Below are 18,581 nucleotides of genomic sequence, written 5' to 3' on the forward strand. Positions count from 1 at the left end.
CCTTTCATTAAATGCTTTGTTAATATTTTGACCACGCGGTACCGCTTCCCTGATACCTTGTATGATTATTGTTCTTAAGTCCTGCATGTGTACTCTATGCTGGTCATTTTGATGATCCCACTGAGGTCTCTGTAATGGCCATTTAGTATCAGCCAGAGGTCCTTGGACATGCTGGGTATCCCAAATACGCATCCCGGCACGTCTGATCATATTTTTCTCCTCAGCAGTAAATAGGATGTTTAGGATGGACTGCATCTTGTCCCAGGTATATATGTTGGGTACCAAAAATTGATCCACTCTTTCAGCTACCCCTAAGGGGTCTTCAAGCAGATTACCCATCTCCATCTTAAATTCTCTCACATCCCCTGAATTGAGGGGGATTGATATGAATCCCATCTGTGGATTTGGGCCTCCCATGGGCATCTCCCGTATGGGTAGTAAGTTATGTCTTTGTGCTCTACCTCATGTTATCAGCCCTTGTGGTTCCTGGTTTCCTTGATTATCTAAGTCAGGTTCCTGCTGTAGGGGTGGAGGGGCTAATGCTGGTGGAGGGGCATAAGGAGGGGGTCCTACTGGGAAATCCTCCTCGTTTCGGGGTTTAGGTTTTTGTTTATCTACGTCTTTTTCCAAAAGCTTAAAGACTAAAACCCCAGAGTCTCCCGGACGGGTGACCCAAACTGCAGCATAATCACTTTCTTCCTGACTGAAGGGGGTTTTAGCATTTACCCAAATGTTCAATTTTTGCTGTACCCAGTCCTCACTGGAACCAAATTTTGGCCACAATACTGCCCTATCTATTTGTTGTCCTCCCCAAACTTCTACACAATAATGTATCATTTTTTGCCTTGTCCTTATCCCTGGTTCCGGGATAATGCCTCCAATTGTTTAACATAAACCCCAGTGGGGAATCCCTAGGTACCGAGGGACACTTCATGGATTCAGAGGGCTTGCTCTTCCCCTGTCCCATCTTCCGGCAGTGCCTTCAGTCACACAGTTGTGTGAATTCTCACTTGCTTCCCCTGGTTCGTGGCCCACATCCTCGCAACAATGGGAAACGCACTACTGAGGGTCCGCACTCGCTTGGAGGATCCGGCTGCCGGTCCTCCTCTCAAGCACACACCACACATTGCACTCCGGGATCCCGACCCCAACCGAACGGTTTTCCCTGCACAACAGGCAGTTACTTACGTCTCCTGCGTCTTCGTCCAGACTTCCGTGCACAGAATTTAAAGAGTCTACCTGTTCTTCCTTTGCCTTTTTGCTTTAAATTTCGGATCGTCAGTGGGGATAAGGCAAGAGGGAGAGACTGGGGCCACCTCTGTCAGGTGGGGCGCCTCCCCAAGCCTCTCACACTTTCACCATTATGCCCATCTGAGTCACGGCACCAAATTGTTATCAATTTATACTCAAAGAGTCAAGTTTGATTCCAATTTAAATAATTTTATTAATTTCAGCAAGCAAAGCAAAAGGCAACTCAGTGCTGGGTGACAGGGGAATCACCATCCCGCCAACTGTCGCACCCTCTGTCTTTTCACAGTCCTTTTAAGCAGTTCTATTTCCTGCCACAGTGGCTCTTTTCGGTGTACTCTGCGCATGTCTCCACTTCTGTTGCTAGGCGTTGTGTATATTTCGATCGTTGCAGTTGGAACTTTAGCTTCCTCTTTGCGACACTCCGGAGAACAGTTCTACTCATGCAAGTATAAAGGATTTAGCAAGCTTAAAGTCATATGTCTGTACCAACCACACCCTGAGTTAATGAACAAACAATCTTTATCATATTCAGGGCACCAGCCCCCCCTTTTATTTTTTCAGTCCCTTCCTTTCATCAGCAAGTTGCCAGGCACTTCATATAGAGACTGCCTCAACCCTTGCATGTACAATAAAAGTAATTGATCAGTTCCATCTAAGGCAGGACAGCTGTCTGTGACTCATGAAAGCAATCACCAGCTGTTAGGTAAAGTATGTTTGATGCTAACTCTTCTTGCTCCAATTGCAATGCAGGGCTCGGAGCATTGGGTATTTATAGAGAGAGAAACCACTAGGCTGGAAGAGGTAGCTCTAAAGCAAGCTCTGAGAGTCAAGAAAGAAGAAGGACGTGCGGGTACTTCAGAGGTGAAAATGAGTGTGAGCATGTCGAAAGTGGAGATGGCAGTAGGGAAAACCAAGGAAGTGGCAGGCCAGGAACAACCAGCAGATGCACATCTGGATACCTGGAAGAGAGCAAAAATGATTGCTAGTCCTGAAGATTTTGAGTCTGTCTGGGAGGATGAGACCTATGAGAAGGAAACTGGAGAGGAGCCCACCACAGAGGCAAAGTGTTTGACACATGAGAGAGCAGAGGAGGAGTCCAAAGAGAGGGTTGAGGGGGTAACCAGGAGTGAACTGGGGCTGTCCAGGCCACATCAGAACCCTGAAGAGAGACAAAGGGTTGAGGCTTTGGGGCCAGGCCCTCTCCATGGAGAAAGCATGATGGTGTCTGAGGAGCCTGTTTCTGCATCCTTCAGGAAGCAGGATGCCAGAGCACCAACTGCAGTCACAGAGGTCATTAAAATTAAAGTGAAGTCTAGTGATGACAACACAGAGACTTCTGCTACACAGAGGATCATCTATTTAGGAGATCTGGAGGGAGAGGAGGACAATAAAATGCTTCTGCTCACAGAGGCAGGAGGACAGCTCAGCTCAGCAGTGAGGCAAGAAACTGTGGTGAATAGGCCAGGGGAGGGACCAAGGTCCATGGCATGTCTGGGAGAAAGGTCCCAGTGCAGTTCCTCAGTGTATGCACAACAGAAAGCAGTGTCAGAAAAACCTTCCGTAGTGCCAGACCAGCCTGAGACAGGCTGTGATGAGACAAGCCCTTCAGGACAGCCTCCCTCGGAGCAGGAGGAAGGTTTTTCAGTGCAACAAGAGCAAGCATCAGTGAGTCTGACTGGCTGCAAAACACTGGAGGGAGATGAAGGTACACTGTGTTCCCAAGAGATGGGGTCAGATGAGAAGGATCTGCAAAGGTCAGTAAGAGGATTGAGGCTGTGTGCACTCAAGAGGGCTGAGGACTCCAGACAGAGCCCAGGACGGAACCCAGCCGCAGAAGAGCAATGTGGTTTGGAAGTCTCCACAGAAGAGTGGGAGCTCTCAGAAAGAAGTCTACCTGGTGAGAGGGAGGAGAAAAGCTCCACCATGGTTCTACAGATGGAAGAGATAGAGACAAAATTACCTCCATCAGCTGTGCCTCAGCAGAGCTGCCCTCATGCCACTGTGGGGCTGGAGGAGGGTGAACCCAGCACTCCCACCCCTGACATTCTTCCTCAGCAACTGAGCCCTGCAGAGCCAGCCCAGGAAATGGAACTCGAGGGCAAAGACCTGTCCCAGAATACCAGCCTTCTAAGAGGTGTGGGCACACCTGAAGATATGAACCCCTCAGCAGAGGTGGCATGCAAGGAGGCAAGCCCTGCAGTAGGTAAAGAAGCATTCGAGGACATGAGCCCTGTAACGGAGGTGAAAATACCCAGGGATGCGAGTCCTGAATCTGTAGAAAAAAAACAAGACACGCACTTTGCTACACAGAAAACATACCAAGATGCAAATCCTATTGCAAGAGGACCTCACCAAAGCAAAGGCAGTGCAGCAGAGACAGTCCCGCTCAGAGATCCTGTCACAGAGGAAGTGGTCCAGAACTCAGATCCTACTGCAGCAAAGGGAACACTGAGAAAAACAGAAGAGGTATGCCAGGAGGAAAAGCTTGTGATAAAAGGGCTTACCCAGAACATAGGGCCCACATCAGGAAAGCTGATAAGAGGTGAAGGCATGGAACAGCTGCCTCCCAAGGCAGAAGAACCAGAACAAAAAGCTGAGACCATAATAGGAAACCTGCCCCAAAAGGGTCCTAATTCTGGAAGGGTACTCCACACTGCAGATACCAAAGCACAGGAGCCAGCCTGTGACTTGGAGTTTAATGCCGGACAAACTCTGCAAGGCAGGAGCTCTATGGCAGGAGAAACTGCTAGAAACAGTAAGCTTGCTCTGGAGCAGTCACTGCAGTCTCCAGGAGATGCTGATGTCTTGCATTCCCACTCCTCTATAACAGGTTTGTGTCAAGGCAGCAAGTTGTACCAGCTCTCAACCTTTATGTGTGAAGGTGGGGAAGAGGTACAAGTGAGCAGTGGAACAGAGAAGAGAGAGTCTGGGCCATTGATGTATACTGCTGCAACCGAAGCTGTGTGCCAGGAGCACAGAGGTGTCACTGAAGCCCCACTCCTGTGTAGCTGGAAGGACAGTGAGAGCTACAAGAAAACCTCAGTGGCATCTAAGATTAAGATGTTTGAGCAAAATGAATCTGAACAATGGACAGCCCAGGAAGGACAAGAGCATGCACATGCATCTGAAACTGAGACAACAGCAAAAGCAAAGGGAAAGACAAATCTGTCACAGGACACAACTTTGAACACAGTCCCCATCACACCTGCAGTGATGGCAGGTGCTCCAGTGGGATCTATGTCCAGTGTGGACTCCTTTGCCTTCAGGCAAGGAGCTGGTCCAGGAGATTCCTCCCAACTCCTGAAAGAAGGTGTTTTTGTTGATCTGGAGCATGAAGGAGAAGACAGTGCTGACCTGGCTTCCTCTGACTCCGGCTGTGAACTCACACTGGCAGAAGCCGTGGTAACTCTTCTAATGAACTGTCCGGATGGAAAGTTCATGCGCATGTTGTGTGGCTCTTTATATACCATGTTCAGTGGCACCTCACACATCCATTGACTGAGAACAGTTGCTTTGCATCCCCTGTCCTTTTATGTATGTATGTGTGTGTGTGGTCAGGCTTATTTGCTGAATGCAGACCTGCTGGCCAGTTGGTTCATTGGCTTTTGTTTTGTGACACCTCCCCTCTGCCCAACATTTTGGCTACTTGGAGAATGCCACCCAAGCTTCATATCCAGGAACAAGAAAGGGAGACGGGGGGGTGGCTTAAGGAGCTGCGAGTCCATCACAGATGCGCACACACCAAGCAGCAGTGCCCACGCTTCCAGCTTCACCCTTGCATTTCTTACGTTGATATCCCTTCTTGCTTGGCTCACCAGCCTTACCCATCCTACCCTGTCTTTGGCAAGCTGGTGGCTGGATGATGAAATAGCTTTCTTTGCTCTTGTAAGCACTAGATCAGCTTCTTTAGAGTTAATTTCCTTAAAACTAACTGTTTTCTCTAATCCAGAGCAAATCTCAGGAACCAAGTGGGGAAGAAAAGGATTTATCTGGCCCGTCATTAAAATCTACCATGAAAGAAGAGAATTTAAAGACTGCTGTTCCAGTGGTCTTAAAGGTCTCAGTGCTGTTCTACTAACTGCTTCTTGCCATAGTGTGATAGCTCACCTTAAGCAGCTGAGGACTATATGCTTCCAGCTCCTCTCCCCATTGTAGAGCTGTTATGAATGTATTTGTACATGAACACACAAACGTATGCAGGCGTGTTCCCCTTGAGTTTGTTTGTCACCCTGTTTCTCATACCTCTCAACCTCCCAGCACTGCAAACAAAAGGTGCCTGTGCTGTCAGAGCCCGGCATATTGCAGGGGATGGCTCTAGCTGCAAATGCTTGGACCATAGTCCAGGAGATGGGCTTCCCATGGCATCAGCTGGCTTGGAGCTAATCCTGAAGCTAACAAGGAGCTGATCTCCTAAAGAGAATCAAAAGCAAGTAATCGCATGGGTCTTGATTTCCTATCACTTCACAGCAAAACGGCAAGGGGAATGCACCCTCTGATGGTAGAGTTGAGAGATATGTCCATGTCTGGGGAGCAGCTAGTGCAGGGATGTCTTCCCTCAGCTCTGATCATGCTGTCAATTACACTGACTGAACACACAGTCTGCATCCCTAGGAGCCAGTCCTTTGGAGGGCGCTGGGAGGTGGGGGGACGTGCTGTGCCTGGCCCTCTTCTGGGGCACTGCCCCGCCAGCCGCACGCGGATGCTCCACTTGGGTTGAGCTCAGTGCAATTGGCACGGTCCTTCGCTTCTCTGCCAACCTACCTGGCTGATGGGACACTTTTCTCATGCTCAGTTTTTCTGACATATGATAGCATTGGCGTCTGAGCTGTTTCTGAATGTCTCTTAACGGAACTGTTGTTTTGCATACATCTGCTTTCACCAGGTGCAGTGATGTGCCTCTAAGCTGGCCAAGCTTTTCTGTGTGACTGACCCTTTTTTTTCAGTGATTAATTACCGATAGGCTTTTGGCAAAATCGGATTGAATAACCCTTCTCCCACACCCCTGCAAAGTTGCTGCTGTCAGAAAGGTTTTGGTTTCCGTGCTTGAGCTGTGTTTGACTCTACTCTGTGATGTTTGCTGCTACCTTTTCTCTTCTTCCTCCCCTCTCCTCCATTGGCACAGCCGGCGCTGCCATGCCACGCAGTGCTCACTGTCTCCATCTCTCTCCGCCATTGTGTCTCATTCAGAGAGCAGGCTTGAGGGAGGGCGCCGAGGAGAAAGTTAAGCCACCTCGGCACAGGGCTCCCGAGAGCGACGCTGGTGATGAGGAGCAGGACCAGGAGAAGGACTCGGTGTTTCTGAAGGACAACCACCTGGCCATCGAGCGCAAGTGCTCCAGCATCACGGTCAGTTCAACCTCCAGCCTGGAAGCAGAGGTGGACTTTACAGTGATCGGTGATTTCCATGGGACAGCCTTTGAGGACATCTCCCGGAGCCTGCCTGAGCTGGACAAGGACAAGAGTGAGATGGAAGATGAAAGCCTGGTTTCTTTCCAGCAAACTGACAGAGTAGTTCCTGGATTGGAAGAGGATGGCAGAACTAGGGAGAAGGTCACCCAGCCCAGCCCAGACGTCTCCCAGCTAGAGGTACACAGGGAAGTTGTTCTACCAAGGTTGTCTTGGTGCTACCATCTCTCCATGTTCTCTGTTGATGCCTGGCTTTGCCTTGCTGATGTGCAGTCCCACATCAGTTTGGAAGAGCATGCTAGTATTCATACAGCCCTGGGTTTCCGTCCAGTGTAACTGTTTTACTGTCATGCATGCTGTTGTCTGTCTTGCATGGTTCTTTCAGTTTGGCAGGTGCATGGTGCTGTCTTGTGTTTTGTGAATCTGATAACCAGGAAGGTCATCTTCATCTCTTCATGCACTGTGTCTGGCTGTCTACCCTGCCCCTTGTGTCACTGCAGCAAATCGGAAGCTGGAAGGACGTGTTCTGTGTTATAACCAATGGCTCCGTTCCCATGTTTTGCATGAAATTTGAGTGCGAAGAGAAACGTGCTGCTAATTAACCTGTCTGGTAGTGCCTGGTTGGGAGAGATTGACAAAGTAGCCTGTGGGAGTAGACCCAGGGGTGGTGGAGGTCAGTCCAGACAGGAGTGCTTATCAGTAGGGCTGAGGAAACTGCATGTGGCACAGAAGAAAACTGCAAGCAGAAGTGGAGCACGTGCCTCTGAGACAGGACAGTAGGGCCAACCCCACCTCAGACAAAATGTACCATGGCCTCTGTGCAGGCACAGGGTTCCCTGTGTGCTCAGCTCTGTCAGTGCTGGCCGCAGCACCCAGCCCTGGCCAGGTGGGTGCGCCTGGACCTACCTGCAGCACACATCCTGCCCTGGATCTGGGAGAAAGCTGCAGAAGAAAGTGAGTTTCCTCGGAGCCAGGCCTTCTGTGGGGCACTGTGCAGCAGGCTGCTGGGCCACGGGTTTGGCTTATAGCCTCCATGGTGCTGTGTGGCCAGTGCTGGGCATGGACCATGGCTGACTCAGAAATGCTGTGGACTTGCTGGAAATTTCTATTCCCAAGTTAGCCTCCATTTGACATGCAGGTGTTACAACAGATGTTGGGGACTGATGCAATACACAGAAATACCTTAGGTCACAAGAGAAATAGATCTGTTGGGTCTTACCTGCTCTGAAAACCAGTTTATCCTGACCAGTGGTATCCATGAATCTATCAAAAGAAGATTCCGTAAAAGCCTGGGGATGGAATATTGGGTCTAATTTAGGGTATGTAAGTCATACGGGGTGCTCTACATGGTAGCCATTAGCCTAGGATAGTGGCCTGGGCTCTGCTTGTTGTCCAGGTGAGGCTCAGTGTGACACTTGCTGGATATCACACACAGGTGGCACTTGCAGAAGATTCCAGGGGAACTGCTCATGCAGGCTGGTTCAGGAGGAGCACTGATGTAGGGCTGTATCTCATCGCAGCCTGGGAAGCAGGGCGGTTTGGAGCAGTGACTGACTTGCTGCGTTTTTTTCTGCAGTCACCAGCCCCAAAAATGGATGCTGTAACAGTCAGCCTGGGGCCAGGCACAAAGAAGTCCGAAGATGCCTCCATTGCTCACCAGATCAGCACCCCAGAAGCAGCCCAGGTGACACAGCTGGGTCTATGGTCCTTCTCCCAGTGGCTCTGCAGAGCCTTGGTTCAGCAAAACCTGTCTGCATGCAGCAGTGGTGTGTGGTCCAGTGGCTGAGTGAGGCCACTGGGGTTCTCTGCTTGCACTTGTCTTGCTAGAGTCCCCAAAACATCAAACCAAACCTTGTCTGAACATATCCTGCATTTACTTTTTCATGCAGGCATCACTGCACCCAGCCCCTGTACATGATTCCCCTACCCCATCTGCCACATGTCAGCATGTGGGGATGTCTCCAGAGGGTGATGGGCCTGTGTGCATTGCTTCTCTGGCAGTAGGGATGTAAAACACCGTGCCTACAGATGTCATCCCTTCAAAGGCACTTCCAAACTTACTGGGTTTCCTTTGTCTCTGGCAGGTGGAAGGAGGCTTGCCTGGCAGCAGAGATGCATCAGCCTCTGTTCGTGCTGTCACCACAGAGACCACACCAACAACCTCAGTAAGCGGGGCTGGCCCCTCAGGGTGCTGGGACTGCTGCTGTCCCACATGGGCCTCCTACTCTGAGGAGGGAGACCAGAGTAGATCTGCAGGGGTGGGGAGATGAACTGAGGGCTCCAGGGTGACCTACCCTGCTCCAGAGCTGCCCTCTGGCTATGCTCACCTGTGTGATGTGTTCAAGCTCACATGCCTGTGTGTTCTGATTTCAGGATAACACCACCAAGCCTGGGAAAGGGGCTGGCTCTACAACAGAGCTTCGCTCTGTGTCACCGGTGAGTGAGCACTGGAGGGAGTCAGCCCTGGGCTGGGGCTGGCAGTCAGGGCTGGGCAAGGTGGTCAGATCATCTCTGCACTGCAGAGAGAGCTTTTCTGTAGGTCTGGGCTTGGGGTAGCTATCGTCAGCCCTGAAATAGCACATGTCCACTTGGAAGCACAGTGCAGCATCTTTTTGCTTGTTGTGCTCTCTGTTGTGCAAGGCAGAAAGGTGCTCACCTTTGTAGTTTTGTGCCAGTGGAAAGGTGCTGGCAGTTCATGGTCTGGGGACCAGCTGCTTCTCTCTGTCACGCAGATCAGCAGCAGCTCTGCTGGGAAGGAATTGATCACCAGCATATTCAGTGCCACTGCAGAAACCCTCTCCACTTCTACCACTACCCACGTTACCAAGGTAAGAGCATCTTCAAATTGGGCAGCTAGGGAAGGGTCTAATGAAAGCTACTGGAATGTGAGGAAAGACAATAGATTTATGCTGTGCCTAGTACAGAAGAAGATGCCTTTCTTCTTACAAGCTGAAAAAGTGTATGCTGGGCTGTGGGGAATCATCAGCTGGCTCAGTGCCTTGTTCAGTCCAGTTGTGCTACCCACTCCATTCAGCCAGATGCAACTGCAGTGGACTTCAGACACGGATGGCCTGTGTTTGTCAGGCATCAGGTGCTCATTGCCTGCATACCATCCACATGGATTGTGCCTGAGTGCCATGCCCACCTCCATGCTTTGGTATATTGTGAAGGAAGGGAGTCGTTAGGTTGAGAAGGAACTTGATGTTGCTGAAGCTCTGTGTCCTGAAGGCAGCAGCAGGGATGGAAGTGACTGCAGTAGATTGCCACCAGCACGTGTGCAACTCCCCTGTCCATGCAACTGGTGCATGTGTTCCCAGACATACCTGGAGTCAGAGCCCAGAAATCCCACAGCACAGCTGCCAGGTACCTCACATCTGTGCCAGAGCACCTCACTTTATCTCAACTATGGGAGTCGTGTTTATCAGATTTATTAGAGCTGGAGCAGCTTAAAGTAGGGGGGATAGATGCATCAGTGGATCTCACCCATGGCCGCTTCATTCCCAAATAAAATACACATAAATAGAATAATCCAGCAAGAGATTTGAGCAAGCAGGAGAGGTGTTTAGTACCTGCTGCTGGCCCTTTGCCTTACACATCTCACATTCATACTTCTGCCCACTTCTGCCCTGCCTGTGTCATGCTAGCTCTAACCATGCACTACATCAGGCTTAGTGGGACATACATGAAATAACTCAAGGAGTTCCTAAGATTAGGTTTGCGCTATCTCTTCTCTGGTGGGAACCCATGTCTTCCAGAAACAACTTTCTGAGTGTCATCTGTCTCCTCTCCCTGACATGCAGGCTCATGGCTTATAAATTTTGTTATCCATTCTGTGACCACATGCTGCAGGCAAGGCCTTGAATTAGGCTTTTTGCCCCAGAAGCCCGTAGCCTGCAAGGTGTGGGGCTGAGGAAGGTCCTGGGGGGTGCACATGAGTTCTGTTTCTTCTTATTGCACAGACTGTGAAAGGAGGATTTTCGGAGACCAGGATAGAGAAGCGCATAATTATCACGGGAGATGAAGATGTGGACCAGGACCAGGTAGGAGCAGTTGTCTGTGTTCCCAGGGCATGCAGTGCTGCTCACAGGAAACCCCAGTTCCATCTCAGAATGAGTGATGTCAGTCAGCACCCACTTGGCCTGTGAAAGAGCAGGAATGTTTGGCTTTTATCAACTAAGAGCTCCCAGCCCAGCCCCCATCAGTACCTGCTGCAGAAATGAAACAGCAGTGAAGATTACATTCCAGCACAGAACCCAGCTATGAGATCACCTTTTAATTTCCTAAAAATACATTTCCAGTTGCTTTTTCCCTGTTGAAATACCATGAAGTGACCAATGTTCTCCTTTCTTTTCTGCACAGTCTCACTCAGGGTTGATGCACACCAGGAAACCTTGTGCAAACATCTACCTCCTCAGCAGAGGAACAAAAAGCAACAAACTTCTGTAATGAAATATCAGATATCGATACAAATCTCTCAGGCTGCAGGGTCATTTTCCTGACACCCAATCCTTTGGAATTTGTTGCTTGAAAAATGAAATTGAAGGCCTAAAATATTTTAAAGTGATCTTGAGGGAGCTCTAAAGTAATTCTTAGATTTTGTTTTAGAACTATAGTCATAAATTTAAGAAAACTATCTTAGTTTTTCTTTTGGTAGAGTTTTTCTGCAGAGAATGGCTGCTGTTCCTTTGCTTGGGTTTCAGTGGGGAGCCTGGGACATTGCACATCTCTACAGAAAGACAGCACGTTAAGGGGGAGCACATGGCCTCCCACTGCTGTATGAACTCGTGGCCAGTAGTGAGCTCCAGCCTTTTCTGCCAGGCCACCATGTGTGGGTTTCGCTTTGAATCTCTGCCTAGAATCCCATTCAGCTCCAACTGCTTCCTATCCTCTGGCTGAGAGCAGTATTCATACCAGACTTCAGGAAAGTAGCAATGAATGCGTTCATCATTCTGGTTTCTAGGCACTGGCTTTAGCAATCAAAGAGGCAAAACTACAGCATCCTGACATGCTGGTAACCAAAGCTGTGGTATACAGAGAAACAGAACCTTCTCCAGAGGAAAGGGACAAGAAACCTCAGGTAGGTGGAAAAGTCATCAGGTACAATTTATGTTTGCTGTGTATGAGATGTATGTAACTCTACAAGTGCCACTTCATGTCCCTTTTCTCCATATGGTGTGGAATAACACAGTGGAGTCCCTTGCAAAGGTTCTTCACTGACACTGGCCCAGTCCCCCATGTGATTGCATAGGCAGAGCATGTGTTTCCACATTGCATGGGCTTTACTCACCTTCCTACTCAAAACGGCCAGGGCACATTTCCACAGCTGGCCATTATCAATGTTTGGGACAGACCCCACCAACTGCAGTATGCTTTTGGAGTGGCAGCTCTTGGCCAGTGCTTCCAGTGTGACTGTGACTGCAGGCATGGCCATGTGGTGGTTGTTAGAAAGCCAACACCACAGTCACCAAATCTGTGCTGCCAATGTCCTGATCTGCGGAGGAGTCAAAATCATTTGCATGTAAAGAGGAAGGACTTGCTTGTCCCCTCTGTGCTGGGAGTAAGAGAGGTGATACCCATAATGCAGACAAACTTGGCTGCAGGTTTTGCAAACCCATTCCCAGGATTTGCACCTCCCCACATAGGCCTCAAAGCAGACACATCCTCTTTTCCAGAGCAAAGCTGGCTTGAGGAGTCATGCCCCACTCTTACCCCCTTGCTCTGACCCCTTTTATAGAATCATACAATCACAGAATCACCGAGGTTGGCGAAGACCCACAGGATCACCCAGTCCAGCCATGTGCCAGTCACAATAGTTCTCACTAAACCACGTCCCTCAGCACAATGTCCAGATGTTCCTTGAACACCTCCAGGGTCTGTGACTTCACCACCTCCTTTGGCAGCCCATTCCACTGCCTGACCACTTTTTCAGAGCAGTAGTATTTCCTGATGTCCAGCCTAAATCTCCCCTGGCGCAGCTTGAAGCCATTCCCTCTGGTCCTATCACCAGTTACAAGAGAGAAGAGGCCAACCCCCAGCTCACTACAACCTCCCTTCAGGTAGTTATAGAGGGCAATGAAGTCTCCCCGAGCCTCTTCTTCTCTAGACTGAACATTCTCAGCTCCTTCAGCCTCTCCTCATATGCCCCCATTGTGCTCCAGACCCCTCACCAGCTTTGTTGCCCACCTTTGAACACGTTCCAGGGCCTCAGTATCTTTCTTGCAGTGAGGGGCCCCAAACTGAACACAGTACTCGAGGTGCGGCCTCACCAGTGCCGAGTACAGGGGGACAGTCACCTCTCTGCTCCTGCTGGCAACACTGTTTCTGATGCAAGACAGGATGGTTGGCCTTCTTGGCCACCTGGGCACACATTGGCTCATGTTCAGCCGAGCATCAGTCAATACCCCCAGGTCCATTTCCTCTACACAGTCTTCCAGCCACTCTGCCCCAAGCCTATAGCGTCGCCTGGGGTTGTTGTGGCCAAAGTGCAGGACCCGGCATTTGGTCTTGTTGAACCTCATCCCATTGTTGTCAGTCCAGCTCTCCAGCCTGTCCTGATCCCTCTGTAGGGCTTCGTTACCCCCAGGCAGATCCACACTCCCAGCCAATTTGGTGTCATCTGTGAACTTACTGAGGGCGCACTCGATGCCCTCACCCAGGTCATCAATAAAGATATTGAAGAGGACAGGCCCCAGCACCAACCCCTGGGGAACACCACTTGTGACTGGTCACCAGCTGGATTTAACTCCATTCACCACCACTCTCTGAGCCCGGCCCTCCAGCCAGCTCCAGCCGAGAGTGTACCCATCCAAGCCACGGGCTGCCAGCTTCTGCAGGAGAATAATGTGGGAGACAGCGTCAAAGGCTTTGCTGAAGTCTAGGTAGACCACATCAACAGCCTTTCCCTCATCCAGCAGATGGGTCACTGGATCATAGAAGGAGATCAGGTCAGTCAAACAGGACCTGCCCTTCATGAACCCATGCTGGCTAGGCCTGATCCCCTGGTCATCCTGCACTTGCCATGTGATCTCCCTCAAGACAATCTGTTCCATAACCTTCCCTGGCACCAAGGTCAGGCTAACAGGCCTGTAGTTCCCCGGATCCTCCTTACAACCTTTCTTGTCAATGGGAGTCACGTTGGTGAGCTTCCAGTCTTTTGGGGCCTCACCAGTCAACAAGGAGCGCTGGTAGATGATGGAAAGGAGCTCGGCTACCACCTCTGCCAGTTCCCTCAGCACTCTATAGTGAATCTCATCCGGCCCCATGGACTTGTGGCAGCCCAGTTGGAGCAGTAGGTCTCTGACTGCATCTTCTTCTGCTCCCCAGCCGAGACTACCAGGTCAGAGAGAGGAGTACCCTGAGGATAACTGGTCTGACTTTTAAAGACAGACGTAAAGGAGGCATTCAGAACCTCTGCCTTTTCCTTATCCTCAGTGGTCACATATCCAGTCTCATCCAGTAAAGAATGGAGATTCTCCTTTATCCTCCTCTTACTGTTGATGTATTTGTAAAAGCGTTTCTTGTTCCTTTTTACCCCAGTGGCCAGGTTGAGTTCAAGTTGAGCTTTTGCCTTTCTGCTTTTCCCTCTACACATCTTAACAACTTCTCTGTACTATTCTTGAGTTGCCCATCCCTCCTTCCACAGGCTGTAGATTCTCTTTTTCTCCCGGAGCCTCAAGAATAGCTCCCTATTCATCCATGCTGGTCTTCTTCCCCGCTGGTTCATTTTGCAGCTCAGGGGGACAGCCTGCTCCTGTGCCTTTAAGACTTCCTTCTTGAAGAGCAACCAGCTGTCTTGGACCCCTTTACTCTCTAAGACTGAACCCCAGGGGACTCCCCCTCCTGGTCTTATGAACAATTCAAAGAGGGCTCCCCTATAAGAGACCGCGGCAGCTTTTCTGCAGCAGAGCTATGGCACAGCCCAATACACTTCTGTATCAGAGCAGCTAAGGGGCAGAGGAGCATGGTGAAAAAGAGAAAGGAGGTTTGAAAGGCAGCTGCACTACATGCATGAGAAGCTCCTTAGCCAGCCAGACTGTAGGTGCATTTTGAGAGGCATCTTGGAAATGGATTTGGTGTTTCTCTTATGAAGAGAAGTCTGTTTATCCTCTATGAAGATTTTGAAAGGCAACTTCTAAGCTTGGATAAGCTCTTTTGCACATTGGAGGGTCAGACAGGCCATTGCATCTGTCTGCTCTCACCTCCTTTAACACAGCATAAATGAGCCCAGATGTTTCTGTATCTCTTGGGGAGTCACCTGATTTTAAATGAATAGCTTAAATTAAAGAAGCCTTTAGCAGTGATCTGCTGGTATCTCCCTAAACACCAACAACAGCTCAATGAACTGAGAGGTCCAGCTCATGGCCAGAGGTTTTGGTAAGGAAATACAAACAGTGGTCTGAAGGGTTCGCAAGATTACTGTTCATTGCTCTCAACAAACAGAAACCCTGTGATGGTCAGAATGTTACAGCACCCCGTGACCAGTCATTTCCATCTGCCTTGTACAGGAATCTTGACCAACATGTTCATGAAGTCAGCATCTGTATTCAGACCTGGAGGACAGTGAAGAAGAAGCCTTCATGCTGGATTTGTCAGCAAAACACAGACATCCTGGCTGCAATGTTCATGGCTAGAGACAAAAAGTTTTTAAAAAAGGAATAGCAAATATATTATATATATATATACATACATACACATATATATATATATATATAAAAAACAGGAAACAAAATGCATCCTTGCACTGCTGCTATATGCTGGAAATGAATAGCAAACAACACCACCAACAAAAAAACCAACCCTCTTTGCAGAAAAATTGAAGAATTTGCTGGATTGGTGATTAAATAAGGTTTAAAAATCGTACTAATAACAATAATACAATAAGCCACCATCTTGCATGTTACATTAAAGGATACACAATCATGAATTCATTTGTTGCACATTGAATGGAAACAAAAACTGCTTTGCAACAAAGCAAGAGATAAGCAAACTGATGTAAAACAAACACAGGCAGAAGCAAAACCATTCCCCACCTCTGGAAAGAAGAGAGAAAAACATTGAGTTTATTACTTTAGAGTTATTTTCCAATTTGGAAGTGTGGTTTCGCCCTCCTCTTCATTCCATGCTGGTTCTTTTGCATCTTTTGTGGTTCTGTTAACTCTTCCCCTTCTGTTCCTTACCTTCTTCTCTGTGCACTTGTCTAACCTCTTGTTCTCTGAAGGTATTTAAGGATGGAGTTCATTTCAAACAGAACAAATGATATGTATATGGTTTTTCATTTATAAAAATGCAGCCTGTAGGGGTTTCGTATGGATGTGCATTTAAGTTATGTATATTATTATATATAACAAGGGGGGGGGGGGAGGGGAAGAATATTGAAATAATTCAATAGTGCTGGTAAACATGATGCCATTTTAAAATTATTAACTATTGGATTGACTTTGGTTGGTGGTGTACTTTGAGACTCTCAGATCACAATGGGACTCCTCGTCCTGCAAGGAGAGAATGGGGAAGGTATCAGCCACTGCTGTTTTGAGGGAGAAGGGGAGGGGGAGAGGTGGGAGCCATCCTGTTGGCTGATTGGCGTGGCAGCAGGAGGTCTGGGTTTGCTGTTTGGTGTGGGTTGTTTGGAAGTGGTCTGTCAGTGGTGAGTTGGAAGGGTGCTGGAAGAGGTTCATGCTCCTCCTGCAGCCCTAGGTAAGGGTCCTCTCCCTGGCCCCCACCCAAAGGTACCAGAATCAGCTGGAAACAAGGGGACAGCTGCAGGATTCATTGCTCCTCTCCAGCTCACTGAGCTGTGATGATAGTTGGGTTGCTTTGGATTGTTTCTGGATCCCAGCAATGGGGTTACTCGAGTTTTGTAGTAGGAAGGGTTGGAAGCAGAGCAGTTGTTCCTGCCCCCATTCCTGCTGCATGATGGAAAGGCTGTCTGAGGCACTGAGGTTTGGTGGTTGTGCTGGAGGGTGAAGGCAGTCCTTCCCCAGCCTTGCCTCCAGGTGCTGCCCAAAGGCATGGACTGGAGAGGTCGCACTGTCATTGAAGAGCATCCCAAGTGTACAAGGCTGGGCAGCAGAACCCACACCCTCTATGTAAGGAGGCACTTGTCAGGGTGGTGTCAGTGATGCTGCCTGCCCCATAGCCTGACAGCTTGGCCTTTAGATACAGGCCTCCTCTGTGGCTGCCTTTGGAAGGGGATAACAGGCTAAGCCCAGGGCCTGGCATACTGTGAACCAGGTGGTTAGAATAGACTTGGAGCCAAAACCAGAAAGGAAAGGAAAAAAACAGGTTTTATTTTATTTTATTTTATTTTATTTTATTTTATTTTATTTTATTTTATTTTATAATTCTATCTCCCGCAGAAACAAAAGGGGCCACAATTCTGCACCATTTTGCCTTTAGTCTCCCACCCTTCATACAGACTGTGCCCAGAGACAGGTGTATTTCACCAGTCCCACAATGGATTTGAGGATGGCAGTGGGAAGGAAGATCCTGAGCCGTTAGGGTGCTGTGGCAGACCCCACTCAGCTCTTCTGTCCTGGTCTCTGTCAGCCTTGGTTTACCAGCTGCTTGCTATGATGTCCCCATGAGGTCTGTTCTCCTTCAGGTTTATCGGTTTCCCCTGCCAGCATGGTGAACCTGAGCACAGGCTGCTCGGGCAGGGGACAGCTGCTGGCTGATGCCAGTGCTGTCACATCCCTGAAGGGGTCGGTCGTGGTGGCTCTCCCTCAGCTTCTGTCCAGGTAGGTCAGCTGCAGCTTTTAGAGATGAGGCCCCAAGCCAGAAAAGAGTGAAGGGAGTTGCAAAGAGGCTACTTTTCCCTTTGCTTTATAAATGCACCCAAGGCAGCTGTCAGTACCGGTTGCACTTTCAGAGACACCAGGTGACAGAGGACCTGCTCTCAGTGCCTGTGCAGGGCATCCAGCCCTTCTCACCTATTAGCAATGGCCCGCACACTGCGCTCACTGTTCCTTGGCACACTGTGGTTTATACTCAGAGGAGCTCACGTGGCCTTCATACCCTTACAGCCACCCGCTGCTACTCTGAAGCTAAGGCACCTGCTTCTGGCATCACCTGCACAGTTATCAAAAGGAAGGTTACTGCTCAAACTAGTGGCCTTATACAGTTAGAGCTGACTTGAGCGTGGATTCAGACGAGTGATACTTGGAGTGAGCGGACCCCACTCTGTGGTTTTTACAGCTTGTTTAATGGGCGACGGCGTTTCAATTAGAAAACGACAACAATAATAAAAAAGCACCAACAAACAAATAGGATGAAAGCAAACTGCCGGGCTGGGGCAGCTCAGCATGGCGTGTTTTCTTCCAGGGGCCTTTCTGCTGTAAGGGGCAGGAGACATGAGTGCCTGTTTTTACCTGATTTATTCCAAACCTGGCCTGCAATTGCATGAGTGATAATAACAGTAACAATAATGTTTATATTTGAAAAGCACCTTACCAGCCAACTGCAGTGCTCTGCTGTTCCTTCACTAACTCCCCTTTTCCCTTATTCTTCTTCTCCCCCCTCCAGTCATGCTCCTTTTCAGTGCTCGGTGGTGTACGCGTGTGTGCTCACTGTTCTTGTATTCAATAAAAGTGAAATAAATGTGTTTGAGGCTAAACCAGCTCTGCGGCCTTTTCAGACTCCTTCCCACCGAAGAGGATGTGCAGATGTGGACAGGGGCTCCATCCAGGGGCTGCATAGCGGGCTGTCCCCCATAGGTACTGTAGGTGGTGTTTGGTGGCGATGCTGCATGGCTGGCATGCTGTGGGCTGTAGGGTCACCCTTTGGGGTTGGAGGTTGCCATTTAGTGTCAGCGTTAGGCGGGTCACCATTTTTGCGTTGGTTAGGGTTGGGTGTTAAGGGTTAGCCTTCAGAATACGTTTAAGGGCTACAGCTTTGGGTTAATATTAAGGGCTAAGGGTTACCCTTTG

The 18,581-nt window shown here is 49.3% G+C and overlaps 1 protein-coding gene across 15 annotated transcripts in view; it reads left to right on the forward strand.

Annotated features, from left to right (window-relative positions):
- The window catches only part of EPB41L1 (erythrocyte membrane protein band 4.1 like 1), a 76,894-nt gene extending 61,591 nt beyond the window's left edge, over window positions 1–15,303 (forward strand). For 9 of the 15 annotated variants that reach the window (XM_072349807.1, XM_072349805.1, XM_072349812.1 and 6 more), the window contains 10 exons: window positions 2,002–4,653; window positions 5,201–5,308; window positions 6,439–6,837; window positions 8,234–8,341; window positions 8,742–8,822; window positions 9,031–9,093; window positions 9,390–9,485; window positions 10,617–10,697; window positions 11,618–11,734; window positions 15,162–15,303. In XM_072349807.1, the coding sequence (XP_072205908.1) occupies window positions 2,002–4,653; window positions 5,201–5,308; window positions 6,439–6,837; window positions 8,234–8,341; window positions 8,742–8,822; window positions 9,031–9,093; window positions 9,390–9,485; window positions 10,617–10,697; window positions 11,618–11,734; window positions 15,162–15,170 (3,714 nt within the window). In that variant the 3' untranslated portion in view covers window positions 15,171–15,303. The remainder of the gene's footprint in view (window positions 1–2,001; window positions 4,654–5,200; window positions 5,309–6,438; window positions 6,838–8,233; window positions 8,342–8,741; window positions 8,823–9,030; window positions 9,094–9,389; window positions 9,486–10,616; window positions 10,698–11,617; window positions 11,735–15,161) is intronic. The other 6 variants (XM_072349816.1, XM_072349817.1, XM_072349819.1 and 3 more) reach the window with 3 other exon arrangements.
- Window positions 15,304–18,581: the final 3,278 nt, after the last annotated feature.

This window comes from Excalfactoria chinensis, chromosome 15 (assembly GCF_039878825.1).
Source record: "Excalfactoria chinensis isolate bCotChi1 chromosome 15, bCotChi1.hap2, whole genome shotgun sequence".
In the NCBI taxonomy this organism is placed as follows: Eukaryota; Metazoa; Chordata; class Aves; order Galliformes; family Phasianidae; genus Excalfactoria; species Excalfactoria chinensis.